The sequence below is a fragment of the Vipera ursinii genome, assembly GCF_947247035.1.
Source record: "Vipera ursinii genome assembly, chromosome: 4".
NCBI lineage: Eukaryota > Metazoa > Chordata > Lepidosauria > Squamata > Viperidae > Vipera > Vipera ursinii.
The window spans coordinates 99,695,929-99,717,750 of NC_139514.1; the positions used below are offsets into that span (position 1 = coordinate 99,695,929).

Here is a 21,822-nt window from a genome sequence, read left to right on the forward strand (position 1 = left end):
GAGCTTAAATTTCAAAAGGCCTTATGCAAAGGGGGAAGAGGTTAAACAATCCAATTTGCAGCTGAATCATAACAATAACAAAACAGAGTGATTTAAGAAGCATTATTCATATTGGCACAATGTCATTCTTTTTCTTCCCTCCTATATAATTTTAGCATACTCTCTAAGAAGAGTGACAGTATTAAAAATAAGTTCACTTCCTCTGAAAGAGAGAAACACATAGTTAATATTGAATGGTGATGCTACCTTACTTTTCTATTCTGTCCAGAATAGTGTCAAAATATGAAGGAAGAAAAATCTTATGCTGGCAGTCATTTGTTCTGCAGGAGAGAACAACTTTTACATATTTATATTTATAGGATGAGGTCTGCTTATTCTCAGCAATATTCCTAACTCCCATCCATAACATGGCCCAAGTAAATATGCAGCCAGCTACTACCGATTAGGTCTTACTTAATCCTAGGTATTTGGCTACCGCATTATAAGTTATGCATGAGGTGAGCTATCATGGCTACTCCTCTTTACAGTGGAAGATTCTGTAATGTATTGGGACTTTACTTGAGCTGTTTCACTTGTCTGTTTGAATGCTGCTTAAGGTTGCTCAATTGGTGTGTCTGTGTAACAATCACAGACTTGCTGTCTCCAAGATGATCATTGGATGATTTGTGGTGGGAATGGGTTCCTTTAAACCAGACATGTCAAACACAAGGCCCGGGGGCCGGATCTGGCCCGTGAAGTGGTTTCATGTGGCCCGCGAAGCCATCCTGGAAACAGTGAGGGAACGGCCTCCTCTGTCTTGGCCCTGGCCCAGAGACCCTCCTTCTGCCAGAGACCCTCAGATCTGTCCCACTCCTGCCCAGGCCCCCATAGGCACCCTTGATGCGAACGATGTAGAGCTGGCCACACCCACCCAGTAGGCCATACGCACTCTAGCCACACCTACCCAGCAGGCCACGCCTACCCTGGCCATACCCACCTGTCCCCTTGAGGGGCAACCGCAATGCTGATGCGGCCCTCGATGAAATTGAGTTTGACACCCCTGCTTTAAACCTATTGGCTGCCGCCTAGTGGCCAACCATATAAGTAGCTGCACAGAAGCCTCTGATTCAGTTCTGTTTCTGTTTGCCTCAATAAAGCAATGTTCCTGTTTGCAACCTCTCGTCTCGCTTACTGTCTCCAAAGAACTCACTACAAAACAGATTCATTGAGAAGAACATCTCTGCAGAAAGCACAGAGGACACTATCTTTCTCTATTGCTTTGAGTTTTAAAGAACACATTTCTGTGCACTTATGGAAGATGTGGTAATAAATGTAGTATTCCAGGGAACCAAGCAACTTTTTTTTAACAAGGATTAAGATCTTGAAATTCTTCATCTTATTGACAAGTCAAAGCCACTTTTTAAATGTATTGTTCTTTCAATTTGCTTTTGTTTTGGAAGGGAGAAAAAAAAGGGGAAGGGGTAGCTGGAATCATAACATAAAGTAGATTCAACATTGAGGATGACAATCTTATTGTAGATTGCAAAAGGTCTATAAAGCCTGCAGTGAGGAAACCTGGCTAATATCTTACATAAGCAGAGAATATATTCTGATATATTGATGGAAACAAGTTAGATGCACTGTGACAAAAAAGCTCACCAAGCTCCCATGACTTCCATAATTTCTTTTGCAAAATATAAATGATACTGTTTGGGCAAACACAGTGTATAAAAGGGAAAAGAAGTATTACAGTAACTATCTAGTAAAATAAATTGACTTTCTTCCACTCACTGTTTCAAATACCAGACAACACTTCAGGGTCTGAGCAGCCTAGTCCTTCACATTACTGCAATTAATATCAGTTACCACAAATAAAAAATGACAGTTTCCAAATAAACTCTTGCCCTAACAGGACAGTTTTTGAGCATGATCACCAATTGCCTTGAGTATACAGTTAACATTCTTGCCGAGTAAAGGCCTTGCTTTTTTTTTGTACACACAGAAAAAAAATCATAGTTATTTTCTTTCAAAAGCAGACTGCAGATCATGATTCCTATATCTCAATGACTTTTAAAAAAAAGCACAAAAATATATTTCCTGCACATATAACTATATATAACTGTATGCAGAATTATGGATAGAAAAAAATATAGTTTAGCCATTTCTTTGAACGAGTTTGCATATGCATGGCTCTTTTTCAAATGGAAAGCATTAAGTACTGCATTTTAATCTCCTACCTTTATGTCCCAGTTGTTTCATTTATAAATAACAACACATTTGGCTTCTAAGAATAAGCAAAACAGAATCTACTACTCACCATCAAATTTCTTATGCCTCGATACAAATGTGGTACGGACAAAATGGCTTGTCTTGTCCATCAAATTCTCAAATTCCAGTTTGCTTTGCTGGCTTAGTTTGTCTTCCATTTCTGATGTGCAACATGTGTATTCCTGAGGACAGATTCTCAAGTGTTCCCCTGCAAGCACAGGACATGAATGCAAAGCATAAGAAAGAGCAAAGACAAATCCATGCATAAGGTCATATTCTGTCATGTACTAATATATTCAACAGGCATGTTTAACAATCAGTCTCCACAGGAGAATTTTATAATTTAAGGTGTCACTGTCAAGATAGAAGTCCTGTTCCTAGGACCTTCTTCTCTCCTTACTCACAGGACTATATGATAGAGCAGTGGTGGCGAACCTATGGCACACGTGCCAGAGGCAGCACTCAGAGCCCTCTCTGTGGGCACGCACACTGCCACCACTAGCAGCTCATGCAGGTTCCTTAGGGCGCCACTGCTGCCGCCTGGAGCAACAGCCCTGCCCAGCACAAAGCAGGCAAAATGGCCAGCTAGCAAGCTCAAGTAGAGGTGTTAGAGCATCGAGGTGGTCACGCCTACCTGGCCACACCCATGCAGTCTGGTGTGACCACCCTGGCCACACACCCCACCCTCCCTGAGGGAACCACAGTGGGCCACACACCCCTCCCTCCCTAAGGGAACCACAATGCTGATGCGGCCCTGGCACTTTGCAATAAATAAGTGGGCTTTGGGTTGTGGTTTGGGCACTTGGTCTCTAAAAGGTTCACCATCACTGGGATAGTTTCTCAATAAATCTTAGTTTAGTGACTTGTTTGGACTGGGGAAAGCCAATATTTTAAGTATTTGTTAAGTATTTGTTGAAGACATGGATCAGGAAGGATTTAAGTTTGATTTTTTCAAAACAAAAAAAATCTGTGGAATGTGTGCACACCGAGCTTCCTGCAATGCATTTTATTGGCAATAGTTAGCTATTAAATATTAATATGGATATCAGCTGATTTCTTTTTAGATAATGCCAAATATATAATTATGAGTAGAAATAGAAGAAAAGTTTACAATTTTAAACTATACTGATAAAAATGCAGTGAAAACAGTAATGAAAGCCTTTGCATTTAATTCTCCAGATTATCCCTTGATGTACCATGCCTAGGTCTCTGCACAGCCCAGCTTATATTAATGCAATCTGCAAGTGGAAGCCAATTCTTTAACTTATGAAATTAAAATGCTCAGTTATTACATGAACTGTGACTTTCCAATTGAAGCTGTACTCTGGTTGTCAGAAATGTTTAGCTCAGCCTGCCGGGAGCAAAAAAATTCCACCATCGTGTATAGAAATATAACCGAAGGCTTGCCTCTTCAATAAGAACTGTTCTGATGTAAACTGTTTTCATTTGGGGTATAATGAATGCTGATGAAAATCTCTGTGTGCTCTTAAGTGGCAAAGCTATCAGCTAAGGGTTTATACCAACCTTCCCAATTTAGTATTGCACAGATGTGTTGGCAGTACATCTTTTGGAATTACCAACCAGCATTATTTAATCCCAAAATATCTGGGATGGTGGAAGCAGATTAGGAAAAGTTGTTTTTTTAAAAAAAAAAATTCACAGACATCAATCTGTTCCACTTGATCAATTTGGATATTTAAAATCTCACAAATTCTGATATTTAAATTACTGATTACAGTACCACATAGATAAATACCATTTATTACCATATTTTTCCATGTATAAAATGCTATTTTTTCCTGCAAACACCCTGTTCAAAAATCAGGTGCATCTTATACAAGTGCAGCGTCTTATACAGAAAAAAATAATGGTAACCTCCACAGCCCAGGACATGCCTGTGTGGGTTGCCATGCCACCTGGTGCAGGTGTCAAGCCCCTGTGGGTTTGCCACTAACGGGAGGGGGGAGGGGGAAAGATCGTTGACCAGCCAAACTTCCAGATTTGCCGGCTCAACTGTTCGGTGCTCCGCCGAACAGCTGATTGGCGTGGAAAAACTCGCATGTCAGAGTGTCTTATACAAGGGTGCGTCTTATAGAGGGGAAAATATGGTATTTCCTTCCTTCCTTTTGCCAAACCAGCTCATTTTCTTGGTCAGAGTTTCTAAACCTTTCCCTCTAAAATGTTATTTCACGATTGATCTGGATATTTACAGAATTATTTTGAAGACTGCAATTATGCTCTCCAGAAATTCATAGCATTTTACTTCAGGAAACTTTTTGCTCTCTGCTGTTATAACACTTACTGAAAAGATTATATGCTAGAAGTGGCACTGAATACAGCTGACCGGCTTTTCTTTCCCCAAAGGGTTTCCCCATAGAGAAATCTGATTGCTTTAAGTTATGCTGTGCCAGCACTATGCCAGAGAAAAATGAGAATTAATTCAGCCACTGCCCCTATTAAAACTTGATAAACTGCAGTGTTTCAGATTAAAGATGGTAGCTCTCTCTTCTTTCTCTTTGTGGCTCATATTATATAAATCAAGTCCATCATCTGCTACAAATTCAACCTCTAGTGTTCCACCCCCAAATTTATTACTTTTCTAAACTTACATATTTCTGCACTTGCTTCATTTTGACAAGCTTTTAGTACAGGTTTTGGTAAAATCTATATACCTAGAACAGTACGACAGTTTATAAGCATTGTGACTTTATGTTCAAATGCAGATAATTGTGGTTATTCAACCGCAACCTGCCTGTGAGGTCCCTATAATAAATGAAGCAGTCCTAAACATTTAATATTTTATCAAAGAATAACTGTTGTATTGTGAAAATGAAGTAGGTGAGGGTAGAAGAGAAATCTGATATGTGTTTTAATAAAAAGATTCCTAATTAACATTTCCTAAGGCATCAAGCAAACAAGAAAGTAGATATCCTTTGGTCACTCCACTTTTCAGCATTAGGCAATGACGTTCTTCACTTAACCAGTTTGTCAAAAATGCACACAAAATGTATACTGTAAAGGAACTGTGTGTCCAATACTGAAATATATGAACAAGCATTTTATTCGGATATACTGTTGGCCAATATTAGGGATGGATTAACCTTTCAAATATGATTTTACTTAGCATCTATTTTTCAACACTAATTTTCTTTAGCTTATCCTGGGTTATCACATCCGTTTACATTGCTTTTCTAAAAGTTTCAAGATTGGTGTGTTGTGGTGGGTCTGAGGAGATTTTATGAAAATTTTGGAAAATAGATGACAAAAGGAGAGTAATTTATATTTGAGTCAATGATTGATGGAGACTGGATGGGGAGATGATGGTACTGAGAAATATTTGTATTTGATGAGGAAATAGAAAGAGAAGTAAAATGAGGGAATGGCAAAAAAAAGAACGTCATGAGTAGTGAAGAAAGAAAGGAAAGAGAGTTAAAAATACTGGAGAATGGAAAACATGCTAAACCAACCAAGAGCCCTGGAGATGATTTTGGATGAATGGAGTTTGATGAAGCACTGGCAACTGCATAAGTCTGGTTTCTGGAAGTAAATAGTCCTAGAGCTTCCAGCATATTATTAAGCTTTGAAGGCACCACTGGATTTGGCTGCCTGGATATGAGAAGGCCAAACTTTTGGGCTGGGCCTCCAGGCAGTAGATATGGCTTGGTAGTCTGGCTACCCTACAGTTCCAATGAATGTTGCCTTATACATATATACAAGTTTCTTAACTGTTTTCCAAATCTTCTTGTTTAGATATTTCAGTTTTTATTTTTTCATGAATAAATAACAGAACCACGAATACACATATTAAAAACACCTCAGGTAATATAACATATATATACAGAAAAAATAGATAAATAGACAAAAATAAACAAATCCTTGTTTCACCTGTTTAATAAAAAGTGGATCATTTAATGTTGTATTTAAATACTATCTTGAAAAACAGTACCAATTTTCCTTATAACAATAGACATATTACTGTGGTGCAATCAGATATTGTAACAAGATTTATGTTACATTTATCTATTCATTCAGATCATGACACTAAAAAAATGCTTAGAAAACATGTCAGATGTGGAGTTGAAAATATATATATATATACTTGAAATAATGTTTTAAAAGTGACCATATGAACACTTTACAAAATTAAATTCCTGTATAGAAGCATACAGGACCCTTCATATATAAAAAATAAATTTACCTGGAACAGTACTACAGCTTAATAAATTTTATAAAACTTAATTAAAATCTCCAGACAGAATCATTTGACCCAAAACTATTTATTTAAAATATCTAAGTAAAATATCTGAATGATCCTTATTAGGCCCACAGTGCAATTAATAAAATGTGATTATTAGAACATTTAGTCTACAATATGTCCTTCTGGAGCTATTATTATTTGTCCCTCTACAAATATTGAAGACTTGTTAATTAAAGTCATAACACTCTTGCAGTTTTTGAATTTCCACTAATATATATTTATCTGTTTCTACTTGGATTTCACTGATTTAATGATGTACACATTCAGAAATACAAGATGATAGATGACAGATGATCGATAGATCGATAGATCGATAGGTAGATAGATAATTTTATTTTATGCACTTTGTTGGAATTCTTTAATGAATAATTGAAATCTAAAACAGTAACTAAAGATGGAAGCTACTTTTTTTTCATTCTAGCTCGCTTATAATCTTGGCTACAGCATTTCTTTGGATTATGGGCAAGATAACTCTGCTTGTATTAGTGAATGTTATTAAAAAAGAAAATTTGAAATGTGCAAAACTTCTTGTTGAAGGAGCTATATTCTACTTTGGTTAGAACTCTGATCAGCAGTCTACAGTAGATGGTGATTCCCAGGGCTAACAAATCTGGTTTGCAAAAATCTGGAATATCTCTAGTTGGGAGTAAAGAGTTGGCTTCATAGTATCACATCAGACTCAGAAATAAATTTGGAGATCATCTGGTCCAATAGCCTGCCCTACGTAGGAACCCCCTACTGCAGCAAACCAAAAAAAATGTGCACCCAGTTTCTCTTTAAGAAGAGTCTATAACCCCAACACACTCTGTCCCATTGCTGTACACTTTTACAGTTAGCAAAATGTTCCTGAACTGTAATGAAAATCTACTTCTTTGCAATTTAAACCCATTGTTTCTCGTTCTGCCTTCCCAAACAAGACTGAACAATTCTGCCCGCTCCAACAATTCCTGATAGTTTTTTGTTCCTTCCAGGTCCCTTATCTAATAAATGCCAACACAAAATCTATGATGTGAATATTATTACTGCTTGCCAGAGTTTCTCATTCTTTTATATTCTACCTCCAAATTTATGAGCATATTACCATCTGTGCTGCAGGTAACTTACAACTATCTTGGCATGGCTCTCTGAGCGTACAGTGTACATGTACATAAGACTATATGAGCTTTACTGAACAAAAGAGAAAGAGCATATATGTGTGAGTCTGAGCTGGCAAGCATTTGATCCAGCATTACACTTCTAAATGAGACCTAAATATTGTTTTTCATCCAGTAGTAATGAGTACAACAGGAAGGTACTGGTTGATATTGAAAGAGTAGGTCAAAACCACATTCTTGAACAATCAAGCATTAAACTCCTTTATATTTCACATCAAAAAATATGAAGAATGGTTGCAGGAATTGGGTATGGTGAATCTAGAGAAGAGAAGGACTAGAGGTGACAGGATAGCACCACTGCAGTATTTGAGGGGCTGCCACAAAGAAGAGGGGTCAACTTATTTTCCAAAGCACCAAAAGGCAAGACAAGAAACAAAGGATGGAAACTAATCAAGGAGAGAAGCAACCTGGAATTAAAGAAGAAACTTCCTAACAATTAACCAATGGAACAGTTTGACTTCAGAAGTTGTTGGTGCTTCATCACTGGAGGTTTTTAATAAAATACTGGACAGCCCCTTATCTGAAATGGTATAGGGTCTCCTGCTTGAGGAGGGGGTTGGACTAGAAGATCTCCAAAGTCCCTTTCAGCTCTATTCCGATTGATTGAACATAGCTTTCTGATCATTTGTAGTACTTTCCCTCTTTCTGCATGAACAGGGTCTTGTGAGAGGGCACATAAGCACACAAAGCTGTCCCTTATCAAGAAAAATCCAGACTCCATTTTTTATTCTTTATCGGGTCACACCTGAATCCTTGCATAACAACATCTTAGGCATATTTGTACTTTAAGTTCTTTGAGGACTTGGTGAGTATATACACATATATATGAATGTTGTTGTTGTCTTCTAATAGCAAGCACTTACAGAGCGCCTCATTGTATCCAAATCAAGATTGCACAAACATACAACCACCCTGCCTTGTAGAACACAGGGAAGAAGAGAAACAACTATTTGGAACCTCTGGTATAAGAACACGGGCAATGACTAGAGCTATGGCTATAACACACGGAACTGTCAACAATCCACTTTTGACAACAGACACCCAGAGACAACTATATCCCCCAAAAACGGATGCGTGACAACTCAAAGGAATACGGCCAGGCTCAACAAACAGACCGGTAATGCGCTCCATGAGCAGAGCGCAGAGACACCAAGAGTATAAACGCGATCTCCCCACCCCAGCGTTTCAATCCTGACGACGTTGGCAGTTAGCCAACTAAAGCTTGATCTTTTAACAATAAAAACTGTTTTAGTGTTTCTTATTCCATCCCAGTGTTCACTTAGTTTGTTAATTTTAATATGCCTGGGATTTGCATTTTTAATCTTATCAAGGTGTGTGTGTGTGTATGTGTGTGTGTGTGTGTACACAAGACTGTTAAAATGTTGATCTCCAGGATAAAATCTTTATTTTACACTGAGCCTTTGTCATTTTAACAGTCTCTTATAATTTTCTAAATGAATACACCTGGGACTCAGATATTTAAAATAATTACACACAGACACACACACAGACACAGACACACACAGACACACACAGATAGACACACAGACACACAGACACACACACATATATACTTAGACATAGATCATAACATTAATAGAGATTAAAGAATAGAATCGCAGATTGCAGGGATGTTGGTACCACTAAAAGCAAAAAGTCTGCTGAATATTGAGAAGCTGATGATTTAGCATTCTGCCCAATATTCAAGTGAAGAAAATTGAAATGTCACTTCACTGGGCCAAAGATAGTTCCCAATGAACAGTCCACCTTGAAACCCCTTCTGCTTTACCAATTATCTTCTTTATAGCATATAACAATGTGGCAGGTTGCCTTGCTGAAACTGCTTCTGGCATTTAAATTGTAGAGGTCAACTTCTCTACTTCAATTCAGACCCAGACATGTGATGATTTAAATTCATTCTATAGTAGTTTTGGGGCAAAGTGGTATTTTTCAAAACAGTTCTTTGCATATACAATGACCCTGTAATGTATTGGGCTTTATTGTAACACCACGTGGTGAGCTGGAGCTAGCTAATGGCTTCCAGCATCTCAGACATCCTGTCTCCAGGGCTGCTATTGGTTGCCCCTAGGCGGCATTAGGCTGCTTTAAACCTATTGGCTGCCACCTAGGGGCCAGGCTATAAATTGCTGCAAGCTGCAGCCCAGTTCTCTAGTTCAGATCCTGCAAGCAAATAAACATGTTCATTGCTGAACTCACTCGTCTTCATTCCTGTGCAACAAACTCACTACACAACAAACCCTATCCATATACTGTACAGATACTGTATCCATATACTGTACTGTATATCCTAACATATGAGTAAATCCATCTTTTTCATCTTCCTCGTTCTCCCTCCCCCCAGCCTTTGCCCCCAATTCCTTGGAACCCTGCAATCACATCCCCTGCATTCATGTTTGTCCTAACCAGGGGGAAAAGGAAAACAAAAAACACTTTCTTCAGATACCTTTAGTGTTCCCTTAGGGGTTTGAGGTCAATTAAAAAATGAATGCCTTCCAAAACAGATTGATAATTAGTTAACAGTCTCTTCATTATGAGTCCCAAGGGAGACATTAATTTACAAGAAGTCTGACCCAGTTGTCCTTGGGAAACCATCAAACTTGCAGAAATGAATGTCACAGCAAAACTGTTCATTTGAGTACAGCACAGGCTCAATAAAGCTGTTATGCCTGCTAATCCTGTTGCGGATCATCATCCTCTTCTGTTTTATTATTTTCTTCAAGGAAAACATTTTTTTTAAAAAAGGTACAGTTAGATTTTATGAATATACAATGAATCAGATCATTAATTCATGGATTGGTAGATAGTCCCACTACCAGGTGGATTTGAAGTTGTTTGAATAACCATATCCAATGTATGTCCTTAATGGTAACGGCTCTATATCAACATGAGAGAGAGGTATCAGGGGTCACAAACTCCCAGGCTGTGGCCCACTACTGGGCCTTGAGCTGAAATATTGAGCAACAGTGCACACATGTACATCCACACTTGAACAAGCGGCATGTGCCTGCCGCTCATGCAAATGGAACTGCATACACCTGCTTACACACCACTCATGCGGAACCATCCTCCATTACCTCCTGCCAGTCCTTAAAGTTGGAGAACTCTGATGTATATGGTGGGATATGACAGGGTTTTGTCCTGGACCCAGTGTTCTCTGATATTTTTTATAAATAACTTAGGCAACAGAATAGATAGGATGCTCAATAATTTTGCAGACAACACGAAGTTCGGAGGAGGGATTTCTCACATTTTCAAAGTTCAGTATCTAGTTTGTGAGCTGGTTTTGATAACAATTTGTCTTTCAGGGAATGGGTGGTCTCTTATCATGGTCAGGTTGCTCTTTAATTGTTTTTATACCCTCTTCTACCACAGTGAATATGACCTATTTGATCAACCCACTCCAGCAGCCACTATAGACCTACTGGGTTTCAAAAAGCTTGCAGAGTTCCTGAGATTCTGGTACATAATTCAACTAAGGCCTTAATCACTGTTTGGAATGAGAAGTGACAATGATCTTGGCCTGGATGGCTTTGTGTGGCCCTTTCTATCTGTTCATCTCAGGAAACCTCCTGATTTTTGGAGGATCTCCAGGAAATGAAACAGCAGAAGAGACACCTAGAGTCTTTTTGGAGTAAGACAAATAGCAAGACTGATCAAACAACACCCGTGAACAGAGGGAGCCCTGATGGAGCAGTGGTTAAGGGCAATATTGCAGGCAAACTCTGCCCACAGCCTGGAGTTTGATCCTGACAGGGCTGAGATTGACTCAGCCTTCCATCCTTTTGAGGTTGATAAAATGAGGACCCAGGTAAGAGGCCTTAATAAGGCATGGTGAAATGTAATTGTTGACCTTATTGTACTCACTGAGTAGCAGTCAACAGCTCTTTGTAGGGGCCATAACCTCTTTTGGTAAAAGAAGCCAGAATCATATTCCAGGTACCAGACAAGCAATATAAATTTACATAGAGAAATGGCCATTTAATAGCAGGAAATTTTTGAATAAGAGCAGAGCAGAAATGAAAAAAATAAGGTAAAGTTTTAAAGAAATCTACAGAATGGAGGCACTCCAGCATTTGCTATTAAATATTACACTACATCTTTATTTCTTACATCTAAGCATATTTCATCTTTTTAAAACCTATCTTTGTCAGTTTGACATTGCTGATGTTTTTCTAAGAGAATACCAAGCAACAAATTTAGTTGTTTAAATGTAATAAACAAGAATTAAAAACTATGGATATTCTCAGTCATCCAGCTCATGGTTGTCCAAAGGTGCTTTTTCAAGAGACAACTGGAAAAATAAAATAAAATAAAATAAAATAAAATAATAAAATAAAATAAAATAAAATAAAATAATAAAATAAAATAAAATAAAATAAAATGAAATAAAATAAATAAAATAAAATGTCCAGCTGCCTCTTGAAAAAGCACCTTTGGGACAAGGATAAAAAGTGTATTTTTGCCCACACCAAAAATCTAGAGGTGGGCACACAGCTTACTGACAGTGGAAAATACATTGCCCTCTTGCTTGTTCTTATTCAACAATCAGGGATGCAAGATGCAACGTTGCTAATGGTAATCCATTTAAGCATATTGGAATTTATTCAGAAAATGCCAACTGTCATGCAGAGGAAGAAATTTGTAATTACAGGGTTTCTCTTTCAGCAGTTTATGAAATTGTCTTATTTCTATCAGATTATTTAATACAGCAACAGATCAAAATTGTATTCAGGGAGATCAAATAACCAGTAGCACTCATATTTAAACATGATTCCTTAAGACATGTACATTTTTTATTTCATAGGGTTTTGTTAACATAATCTCTTTTTTCCTATCGAAGCCTCCCAGGTTTATATGAATGATATTAAGGAAGAGGAAGACAGAATAAATAAAAGCAACAGCAGCATTTCAAGCTCTGCCTCTTTCACATAGAACAGTTAGTCCAGAACTTTATTTGTAATATTCATATCTGAAAATTAAATAAATTACAATAATAAAATAAGTTTAAATAATAATATGTCATGGTTCCGACAGATGAAACTCTTCAAAGAACTTTGCTGCATTGTTTACCTTATTCGAGTAGCATAGCATTGGCACTTACATAGTCGAAGCCAAAATCTGAATTCCCCTCCCCTGAGCACATTAGCATCAAAGCACAATTCCCACCTCTAATTAACAGTCATAAATCACATTCTCCAATTAGTTTGAAATGCAGGCTTTCCCTCCCATTCTCCAACCCCCAATTCTTATCATCTCTTATTTCAATAACCTTGGCTTACACACTAGGTAGAGTATTGTTATGTCTAGCTAAACTCCTATGCACATTCCTCCTCCTCCCCCCAGTATCATCTAATTCTAACTCTAATTCTAAGAGTAAAACATAAGAAGAAAAATGGTTGCATCTCCATATGTTGTCAAAGCAAAAAAATCCGATGTTAGCAGTGTTGACATAATATGCATGATTGTGAAGGCAATTTTACTTTAAATCCAATGCTAATGCTACCCTGTTATTGTTTTTTTTTATGATATCCCTGCTATTGGTAACTGAGAGTTATTGTATGCCCCCTCTATTCATTGGGGCCTTTTCTGAATACTGTGGAAGTTTTATTGATGTACCCTTTCTACTTCTCCTTGAAGACATCGTCTATACACGTCTCCAAGTCGTGTTGTTCTTGAGCTAAAAACAGAAAACATTCTCAGGGCTAAGCAGTTTCTAAGAGTAGGAACCAGTGAAAAGTTACTGGAGATGGAGACTAGGATATTTAAGAGAAGAAAAATTGGTTGCATTTTAATTGCTTCATTCATCTGTTTTCTTTGAAAGGAAATCCTTCTAATACAAACTAAAAAAAACCCTGCTGTTTGTGCTGTGGAAACATTCCCTAAGGTCCAACAATGTTTGTATCCACATGGCCCCTTAAAGTTACCAATAAATTGTTCCCATGTTGAAATGCTTGAAGAAATGGAATTCAATTGTTTTTTTCTCTCCAAAAAATAAAAAAGTCTCTTTCTTAGAATCCCATGTACAATACACCACAGCATTACTGGTGAAAACTAGTGTGCATCACTAACATTCTGTCAAGCCTCATTAGAAATTGGATTACTCAGTCCATAATTTCAGATTTGCCATCTTAAACTAGAACATCAATTCAGACCATTTTTCATGACTGGGCAAAGAAACAGTCTCCTCAAAGAGGTTGGTTTCATTTTCCCCCTACCCGACCCCACAAATTATATAAATCAGAAGATTTTTTTTTCTTACTTTGTCTTGTATTTGTCTATTCTCAAGAAAACTCCTTCTTAGATCTAGAGGTTGGAATGTGTTAGTTTAAGAAAGGGTTTTCTCATAAAGCTTTCTCCATTTGTAAGAGCACATTTTGACAGTCTAATACCGACACAAGACATTTTGTGCTTTTGAAAAGAAGTTCTAGAATCTAGAACATTTATTTTTTTTCAAAAGCCCTCGATCAGGGTTGCTTCTGTCCTGCTTCTGGTTTAGCAGTTCACTCAATGTCAAGCAGATAACAGCTGACAAGGAATGCAGACCAAAACAGAAGCTTGCCTTTTACTTTTTAACAGAAGCACACAGAATAGGCAAAATCTAGTCCAGAGTCCTAAGATCCAGAGTTCAGAAATTAATGAGTAGACTCTACTTGGCCATCATGCAAGAATTAGAAATCTGATAGTTGGTTCCAATGAGGAAATCTTAATCAGGCTGCATCCAGCTGCCTTTAATCAAGTTATTTATTTTATTGCTTGGCAAGAAGACTCAAAAAACTTTTTTGACCTTTTTCTTTGTTCTACTTCCCAGGTGTGACAGCTGGAAGACTAACTACTCCATTTCTTCAGGTGGTACCTGTGTTTGATCAGTCTCATACGATTCTTGGTTTTGTATCTCTTCAGGCTGACATTCCACAGGTTCGGCTGGAGCCCCTTCTTCACCATCTGAATCACCTAAGTCTTGGCCCATGCCAAACTCTGGGGTAATAGGACTAACAATGGGCAGTCCATAAAAAGTATTTTTTAGAGGGAAAAGGATGGTTTGTTTTTTTTGATACTAGGGAATATTCCAGGAGGAAGAAAATGCAGTTGGTTGTAAAATACAAAGACTCATTTATGTGGTCAATGTCACAGACTTTGGCTGACACAGAAAAAAAACACAGAAAAAAGAAAAACAGATGTATATATCTACTTAATATTATGTATACTATGCTGGCTTCTTTTAAAAATCACAGTTTAGCAATAAATCAAGCAATAAGTCAATTGATTCATTTGGATGCCCTAGTGCTATATATTTGCAGAAGATAGATATATTGGTTTATAATGAAGAAAATCAAAATGTAAGTGATGCTGACTGCCAGAGCCATTGTACATGAATTATGCCACAGGTCACATCCTCACATCCAAGAATTTTGAAACAAACTCTTTTGCTTTCAAAAGATTACAGCAGTTTACCCATGATCATTGGCTTCTGTTTTCTGTTATAATTGAAGTGATGTGGTAAAAAGAAAGCAAAACAAGCTAAATCCTTTACAAGATCTTTCAAGCTCAGAAGAAAACGGCTGAATGTTATGTCTCTGTTTACTCTGTCTACAACTTGAAATTGAGCCATTTTGCATTTAATGGAGCATAACCAGCAGGATCACTTCTCTGCTGCAACAAGGAGAAACAGGGCTGAAGACAAGTATTTAATATTTCCTGTTAATAATGTTGCCTTACTTCTTTAATATTATGAGACCTAAACTATGAGACCTTAACTATGTAATGTGTAGCTGACTTACCTTTTATTTTCTCTGTGGGAAACATGAAATAACGCAATCTACATCAAGTCCATTAATGTAGAAAAAGAAAACTAAATTTGCCCCAGGTTGTTGTAAAAAATCACTACTAATACATCCACATACAAAGTTTTTATTTTGTTGTTGTTGTTTAGCTTTCAATCTCATTTGGTACCAGACAGGGATATCCATAGAGTGTGGGTCAAAAAAAAAAAATCAAGACAGCCGCCATCAAGGTGTGATCAAAAATCTGAGCATTTGGTAACTTCTCTGCTCAAAAATCTTTCCTTTCTGGAGACTGGATTAAAACTGACAGGATGACAGGAATCAGAGGTGCCAATCCGAAACAAAAGAAAATGATTGAAAGATCCAAGGACACAATGGTGAGAACAGAATGCAAACATCCACCAAAGAGGCGCTAAATTTTAGAATGGTTACCAAAACACCTAGTTTGAATACCATTGGAGATCAATGAAATGACCAAGTGGGAAGGACCCAGGAGAAATAAAAAATCACTGGGGTTTATACAGGAGTATTCAGATCTGGCTTTGCTTATGTTGTAACCATTTGTGTTTAGTAAAAGTATAACTGTCACTACAAAGTAGTCGAGGGTCTTTTTTTCCTAAATGCCCATGCTGGGACAGGTCTGACACCCTCATGGACCCATCTACAGTACATGTCACTTTCCAGTCACCGTTACTACTCAAGAGGTACAGGAATGTAATAAGCAGGTGCCCAGGTTTATGTATTACAGAAAACAAATTCTTGGTTTTTTCCTGTACAGTATAAAAACATGGGTATTCACAGGACAGAGGTTATAGAAACAGATGTTTTCCTATCCCAAATTGTGCAAGTCTTCAGAAAGATGTAGAAAATATAGCTAAAAAAACCTAGAAACAATAACCAACAGGAACTCAAGTCAGTGAAAATTATATAACACAATCTTTACAATAATTTGGCACCTGTCAAGGCATGCTTTCTACCTATTCAGGAATACCCACAAGATATGGTCAAAAAATAAAAAATGATTGCTATGACAGTGTGAGCGATGCTCTGCACCACAGGTAAAAGAGAGGTGGAGTTTCTATTGCATCCTTGCAACCATCCTCCTGACTTTTTTAAACCATGCCTTGTGAATATATCTGTATCCAGGGCTTTTTTTTGTCATAGAATGCTCAGAACTGAGTTCCGGCACCTTTTTTGGATGGAACCTTGTAGGGTAGGCAAGACATGTGTGAGTTCCGGCACCTTTTTCTTTTACAAAAAAAGCACTGTCTGTATCTATTTAATAAAGAACCTTGTGTCATGCAGCAACAGAACAAAGTTGCAAAGTGGTGTCTCAAAATATGTAAATAAATATCAGTGAGTAGTAATTTCATATTAATTCAGAGTCAGGTTGATATCCAAGCTTTGTTCAATAACATACTTTTGAGATATGGAGCAATCATATCCAAGCAAAAAGCCTTAATTGTTTCATCAGTGAATGGAATTTCAGAAAGGCCATTTCCATTACAAGAGATTATATTATCAGCAAAAGTCTTGTGAGTTGAAACAGACAGATAATACAGCAAGCAAAGTTCATAAAGGCAAAAATGTGATCAAACATGTTGGTCTCATATTGGCACAATGTATATCCATCTGTCTACAAGGTATTAAATCTAGAAGAAATTAAATAATGTTTTAAAACACTCCACAGAAAGTCTTAATTTAAATCTATGAGTTTAATCAACTTTCCCCATTAGGATTTCACTTAATTTTCTAGAGCAAAAGGTATTTTGTTCAAACTAAATACTACTACTATGCTATTATATTTAGTAAATTGTTATACAGTTATAGATTATTGGCAATTTTTTATTTATTTATTTTTCATATTTCTGAACCAACCATCACAAAGAGGACTCTTAGTGTACAATAAAACTTCAAAATATAAAACAGTATATAAAAATTAAAATGTTAGAGTTAAATTATTTTATATATTAAGGTAGCAAGAATAATTAAGCCCTATTGAAAATTAGTTGTCAATGGCAAAGGGCAAGGCACCAACCAACCTGACAACCATGTGCCCCTTTGGGGCTCCCCACATAAGTCCACAGAGACACATTTAATTCCTTTTCAGAAGCCCAGGAGAGACTTCTGGTGAAAAGATGACCAACTGACTACACATCCAGGGAAGGATCCCTGAGAGTTTTTTCCATGGAATGTAGCTTCTTCAACTATCAACAGAAGGAACCAGCATTCCTTTAGTTTATATGACTCTCCTGGGTTAGGGAAAGACCTAGAATTATCCCTATGATACAGCAAAGCTCTGCAAGTAGCTTCAGGAGCTGTGCTTCGAAGCAGCCTGAGAGCAGAAAGCTGGGGGCGGAGCAGCAATCAGTTCATTGTTGAATAAGCAGACATTTTAGAATTTATTTTTTCAAATGGACAGTAACATAAGGACTTCCAAGTTGAACATCTATAAATAACTCCAGATGAAGAAGCACCTAGATCATTTAAAACAGAGGTACCCAAACTCTTCAGCTCATCAACTCTTTCATGACATTTCAGATTGTTCACTAATACCCAAATATTTATTCTATAAAAATAATTTAATAAATTCTCCAATAGTGCTATGAATTATAAATAACAAAATAATGGATAGCCCATCAACCTGGGGTCAGTACTGACCACTTTGGAGTACCCTGATTTAGAAGGAATATCACCCAAATGCTCCCAATCTCAACCTGATAATTATCAGGACTCCTAGACAAAATTTCAGTTTTTTCAGCTGAGTGGCAAATCTAGAACTTTGTTCCTATCACATGCTCTAAAACGGGTGTCAAACTGCTGGCCAGTTGCATCCTGCAGAGACCACGCCCACCCCAGCTCTTGCAATGCAAAAAAAAAGTCATATACGTCATGACACATCATGTGACACAGTGAGTTTGACACCCATGCTCTAAAACATTACTAAGGAAAGGCAGAGTATGAGGTAGTTGGTGATTAAACACAATGGTGTAATTGGATGTGAGAGTGTTCAATAATCCAAGAAATCAATATGAAGACAGCCTTTCTGAATATATCATCCACTTAGTAAAGTCTCTTCTAAGGCATGATTGGAGTTATTCCTCTAAGCAATTTGCATCAACCTCAGGCTGAACACATCAGAATCCAAAATGCTTCATGTAATGAGATATCAAGCCTGGAAGATCTGAGAACATTTTTTTTTTAAAAAATGTAATTAAGTAGAAAAAGCTTCAATTAATTCATTAACAAAGATATTAATCTGTGCACTGTAAAAGAAATCTGAAGTACTTTTTAGCTAAAGGCTTAGATGCACATTCTAAATCATTTCCTCACTTTGAATTGTCAAGTATAGTGCTCAGTGCACTTTATATATTTGAGTAGGATGCATTACATCTCCTGCCTTGAGATTGGGGATTGGACAAGAAGACCTCTGAGATCTCTTCCAGTCCTATGATTCTATGAATCAGGAGACTATGTTGCAATCAGAGCAAAAGCATGCCAAACGAATGGACAATTTGTCTCAAGAAAATAAAGGAGTCCACGTGTATATTTAAATATCTAATGTGTTAATCAATTTACATCAGTGTCCTGTTATATCCAATAACTGTTTTATGGATGGCCTTGAATAATAATTATCCCAGTCTGTAACTTTTGCACTTTGTATGTCATATTTTGGTGTTTATAACTCAGCTTTTCAGTCCCAACCATGTACCTACTATATAATGTAATACTTAAAAATGAAAAGTTTGATGAACGATTGTATCATGATAAAACTGATTGTACTTAACCAGTCATTCATTCTCTTTTGGAAAAAGGAAGATAACTTTCCAGTTTAATGATAGATACTGGCCTATATTCAGGATTCATAGCCAGTTTATTAGTTTATACTAATATTCCTCTCTTTCGATATAACAAGCAACAAGTAAGGATGAAGAGAAACACTCAACAGGACAATAACTCTTGTGATGATAAAGTATAGGTAGGAAATGATCAAAAGGACCTTATTTTAAAGTTCCCAGATCATGTAACTTTGTTATATTTTTTTGTTTGACTTGTTTGATTGTCGGGAATGTTTTAGTATCCTGTTTGGAAAACAGCATTTTTAACAGATGGGATCTTAATGTATTGTGTTACACAGCATATATTTTTTTTTGTTTTTAATTCCTTTCTGAAACTACTTCTTCAAAAATATAAATGAAGTTGTATCTAAGAACAATCTCTCCCCAAACGTTGATAGGACTAATATTTTTTTTTTAAAATTTAAATATGCACATAATAGATGAATCCCAGCAAAACTCTCAAACAAATGTGACAGATTAAAAAAAAAAACAAAACAAGCCACTGGTAACCCTGAAAATTACCTTTTTAATGAAAGGAATTCAATTTATGTTTCAATACAAAGAGCAGTGCTGCTGTATCCGCTGCAAATCCTCCTTAGAAACAGAAACCAATCTGAGGCTGAGTAACTACTATGCAAACCAAAAATGAATAACAAAGCAAGCAATTTTCTAAAGCAAATTAAAATGCAATAGCAGGAATTTCATGAATATTTGAAAAGATGCTTGCCTTTCAGAGACAAACATCTGCACATCTTTTACCAACCATATTTTTCACGAACAAGTGAGGAAAAAAAAATACTGTCTGAAAGCTTAACTCCAAAATGTCTAAAAACAATTATATTTAAAAGCAGCTTTTTAAAAAAAAACAAAAAAAAACTTTTTTTTCAACTCAAAGCATGTCCTAAGCAATGAGCTTATCTCAGAGAGCAATAAAAATAATACCAATCTAGATTTAGAGACAATAGATGTTTTCAGATGCCTAATGCCAAGCGTGAGCAGAGCCATTGAGAAGCACATATTAAGAGGCATTTGCTCAGGCTGGTCCTGATGATGTGTCAAATTCTGAATCTCACAGTTTTACACATTTGGTAAACCACTGAAAAACACATTATGATAACTACTTGCTTGATCAATGTGATGCCACTGCCAAACATCTTTTAATTTTAGTGCTTAGTAAAAAGTAACAAGAATTCAAATTTTATCTCTTATAGATTTCTGTTGGTATATTCTTTTGAGTGGGCAGTCCAAGGAAATGCAAAGGATGAGTAAAAAGGAAAAAGATGAAGAACTATATGAGAGAATAGGCACTTCTTTGAAATTGCTCTTCATAACTGCTAAAATCATCTGCAACAACTTGAGCAACTATATAAGTCGCTTGTCTACCTCACTATGTTGAAAAAATACTATATTTCATACTTAATCAGTATTTTTTTTAAAAAAAGGTCCAAAATACCTACCATTAATCAATACTCATATGAGCAGAAATTAACATCAAGATTAACACTAGACCAACAATCAAGAAGTACTGTAGACAATACCCCCAATCAAGGGACTATCAATGCAGACAAACAAGCTAGCAGTAAAAAAACTTCCTAATCAAGAAACCACCACGGCACTCCCACCAACATTGACAGGGCAAGTGACAAGTATATAAAAATAAGAGCAAACTCAGCCCCTTCTAATCCTGATGATGTTACTTAGTTTGGTTATGAAATGTCTGCAAGAAAACCACCAAGCTCAGAGAGTACCAAGGACCCAATTTTTTTTAAATTGCCCATAAATACAAACATGTCAATATTAACAATTCCCATATACTTCACTAAAGATTTCAATCAATCAGAAAAGAGGTGGAAGGGACCTTGGAGGTCTTCTAGTCTATCACCCTGCTCAAGCAGGAGACCCTATACCATCATTTCAGACAGGTGGTTGTCCAGTCTTTTCTTAAAACCTGCAGTGATGAAGCAGCTACAACTTCTGAAGGCAAACTGTTCCAGTGGTTAATTATTCTCACTGTTAGGAAGTTTCTTTTTAATTCTAGGTTGCTTCTCTCCTTGATTAATTTCCATCCATTGTTTCTTGTCTTGCCTTCTGGTGGTTTGGAAAATAAGTTGATCCTCTCTTCTTTGTGGCAGCCCCTCAAATACTGGAATAGTGCAATCATGTCCCTCCTAGTCCTTCTTTTCTTTAGACTGGCCATACCCAATTCCTGCATCCATTCTTCATATGTTTTTGTCTCCAGACCATTAATCATCTTTGTTGCTCTTCTTTGCATTTTTTCCCCCAAAGTCTCAACTTCTTTTTTGTAATATGGTGACCAAAACTGGATGCAGTATTCCAGGTGTGGTCTTACTAAGGATTTATAAAGTGGAACTAATACTTCATGTGATTTTGGATTCTATGCCTGTTTATACAACCAAGGATTGTATTAGCTTTTTTGGCTGCTGCCACACACTGCTGGCTCATGTTTAAGCGATTGTCCACTGGGGCTCCAAAGTCTCTCACAGTTACTGTTTTTCAGCCAG

At 36.9% G+C, this 21,822-nt stretch overlaps 1 protein-coding gene across 1 annotated transcript in view; it reads right to left on the minus strand.

The window, feature by feature from the left end:
- Positions 1-21,822, minus strand: part of GPC6 (glypican 6) — a gene marked incomplete at its 3' end in the record, with an annotated part of 881,925 nt that overhangs the window by 652,096 nt on the left and 208,007 nt on the right. The window contains exon 2 of the mRNA XM_083361302.1: positions 2,297-2,455. Within this exon, the coding sequence (XP_083217428.1) occupies positions 2,297-2,455 (159 nt within the window). The remainder of the gene's footprint in view (positions 1-2,296; positions 2,456-21,822) is intronic.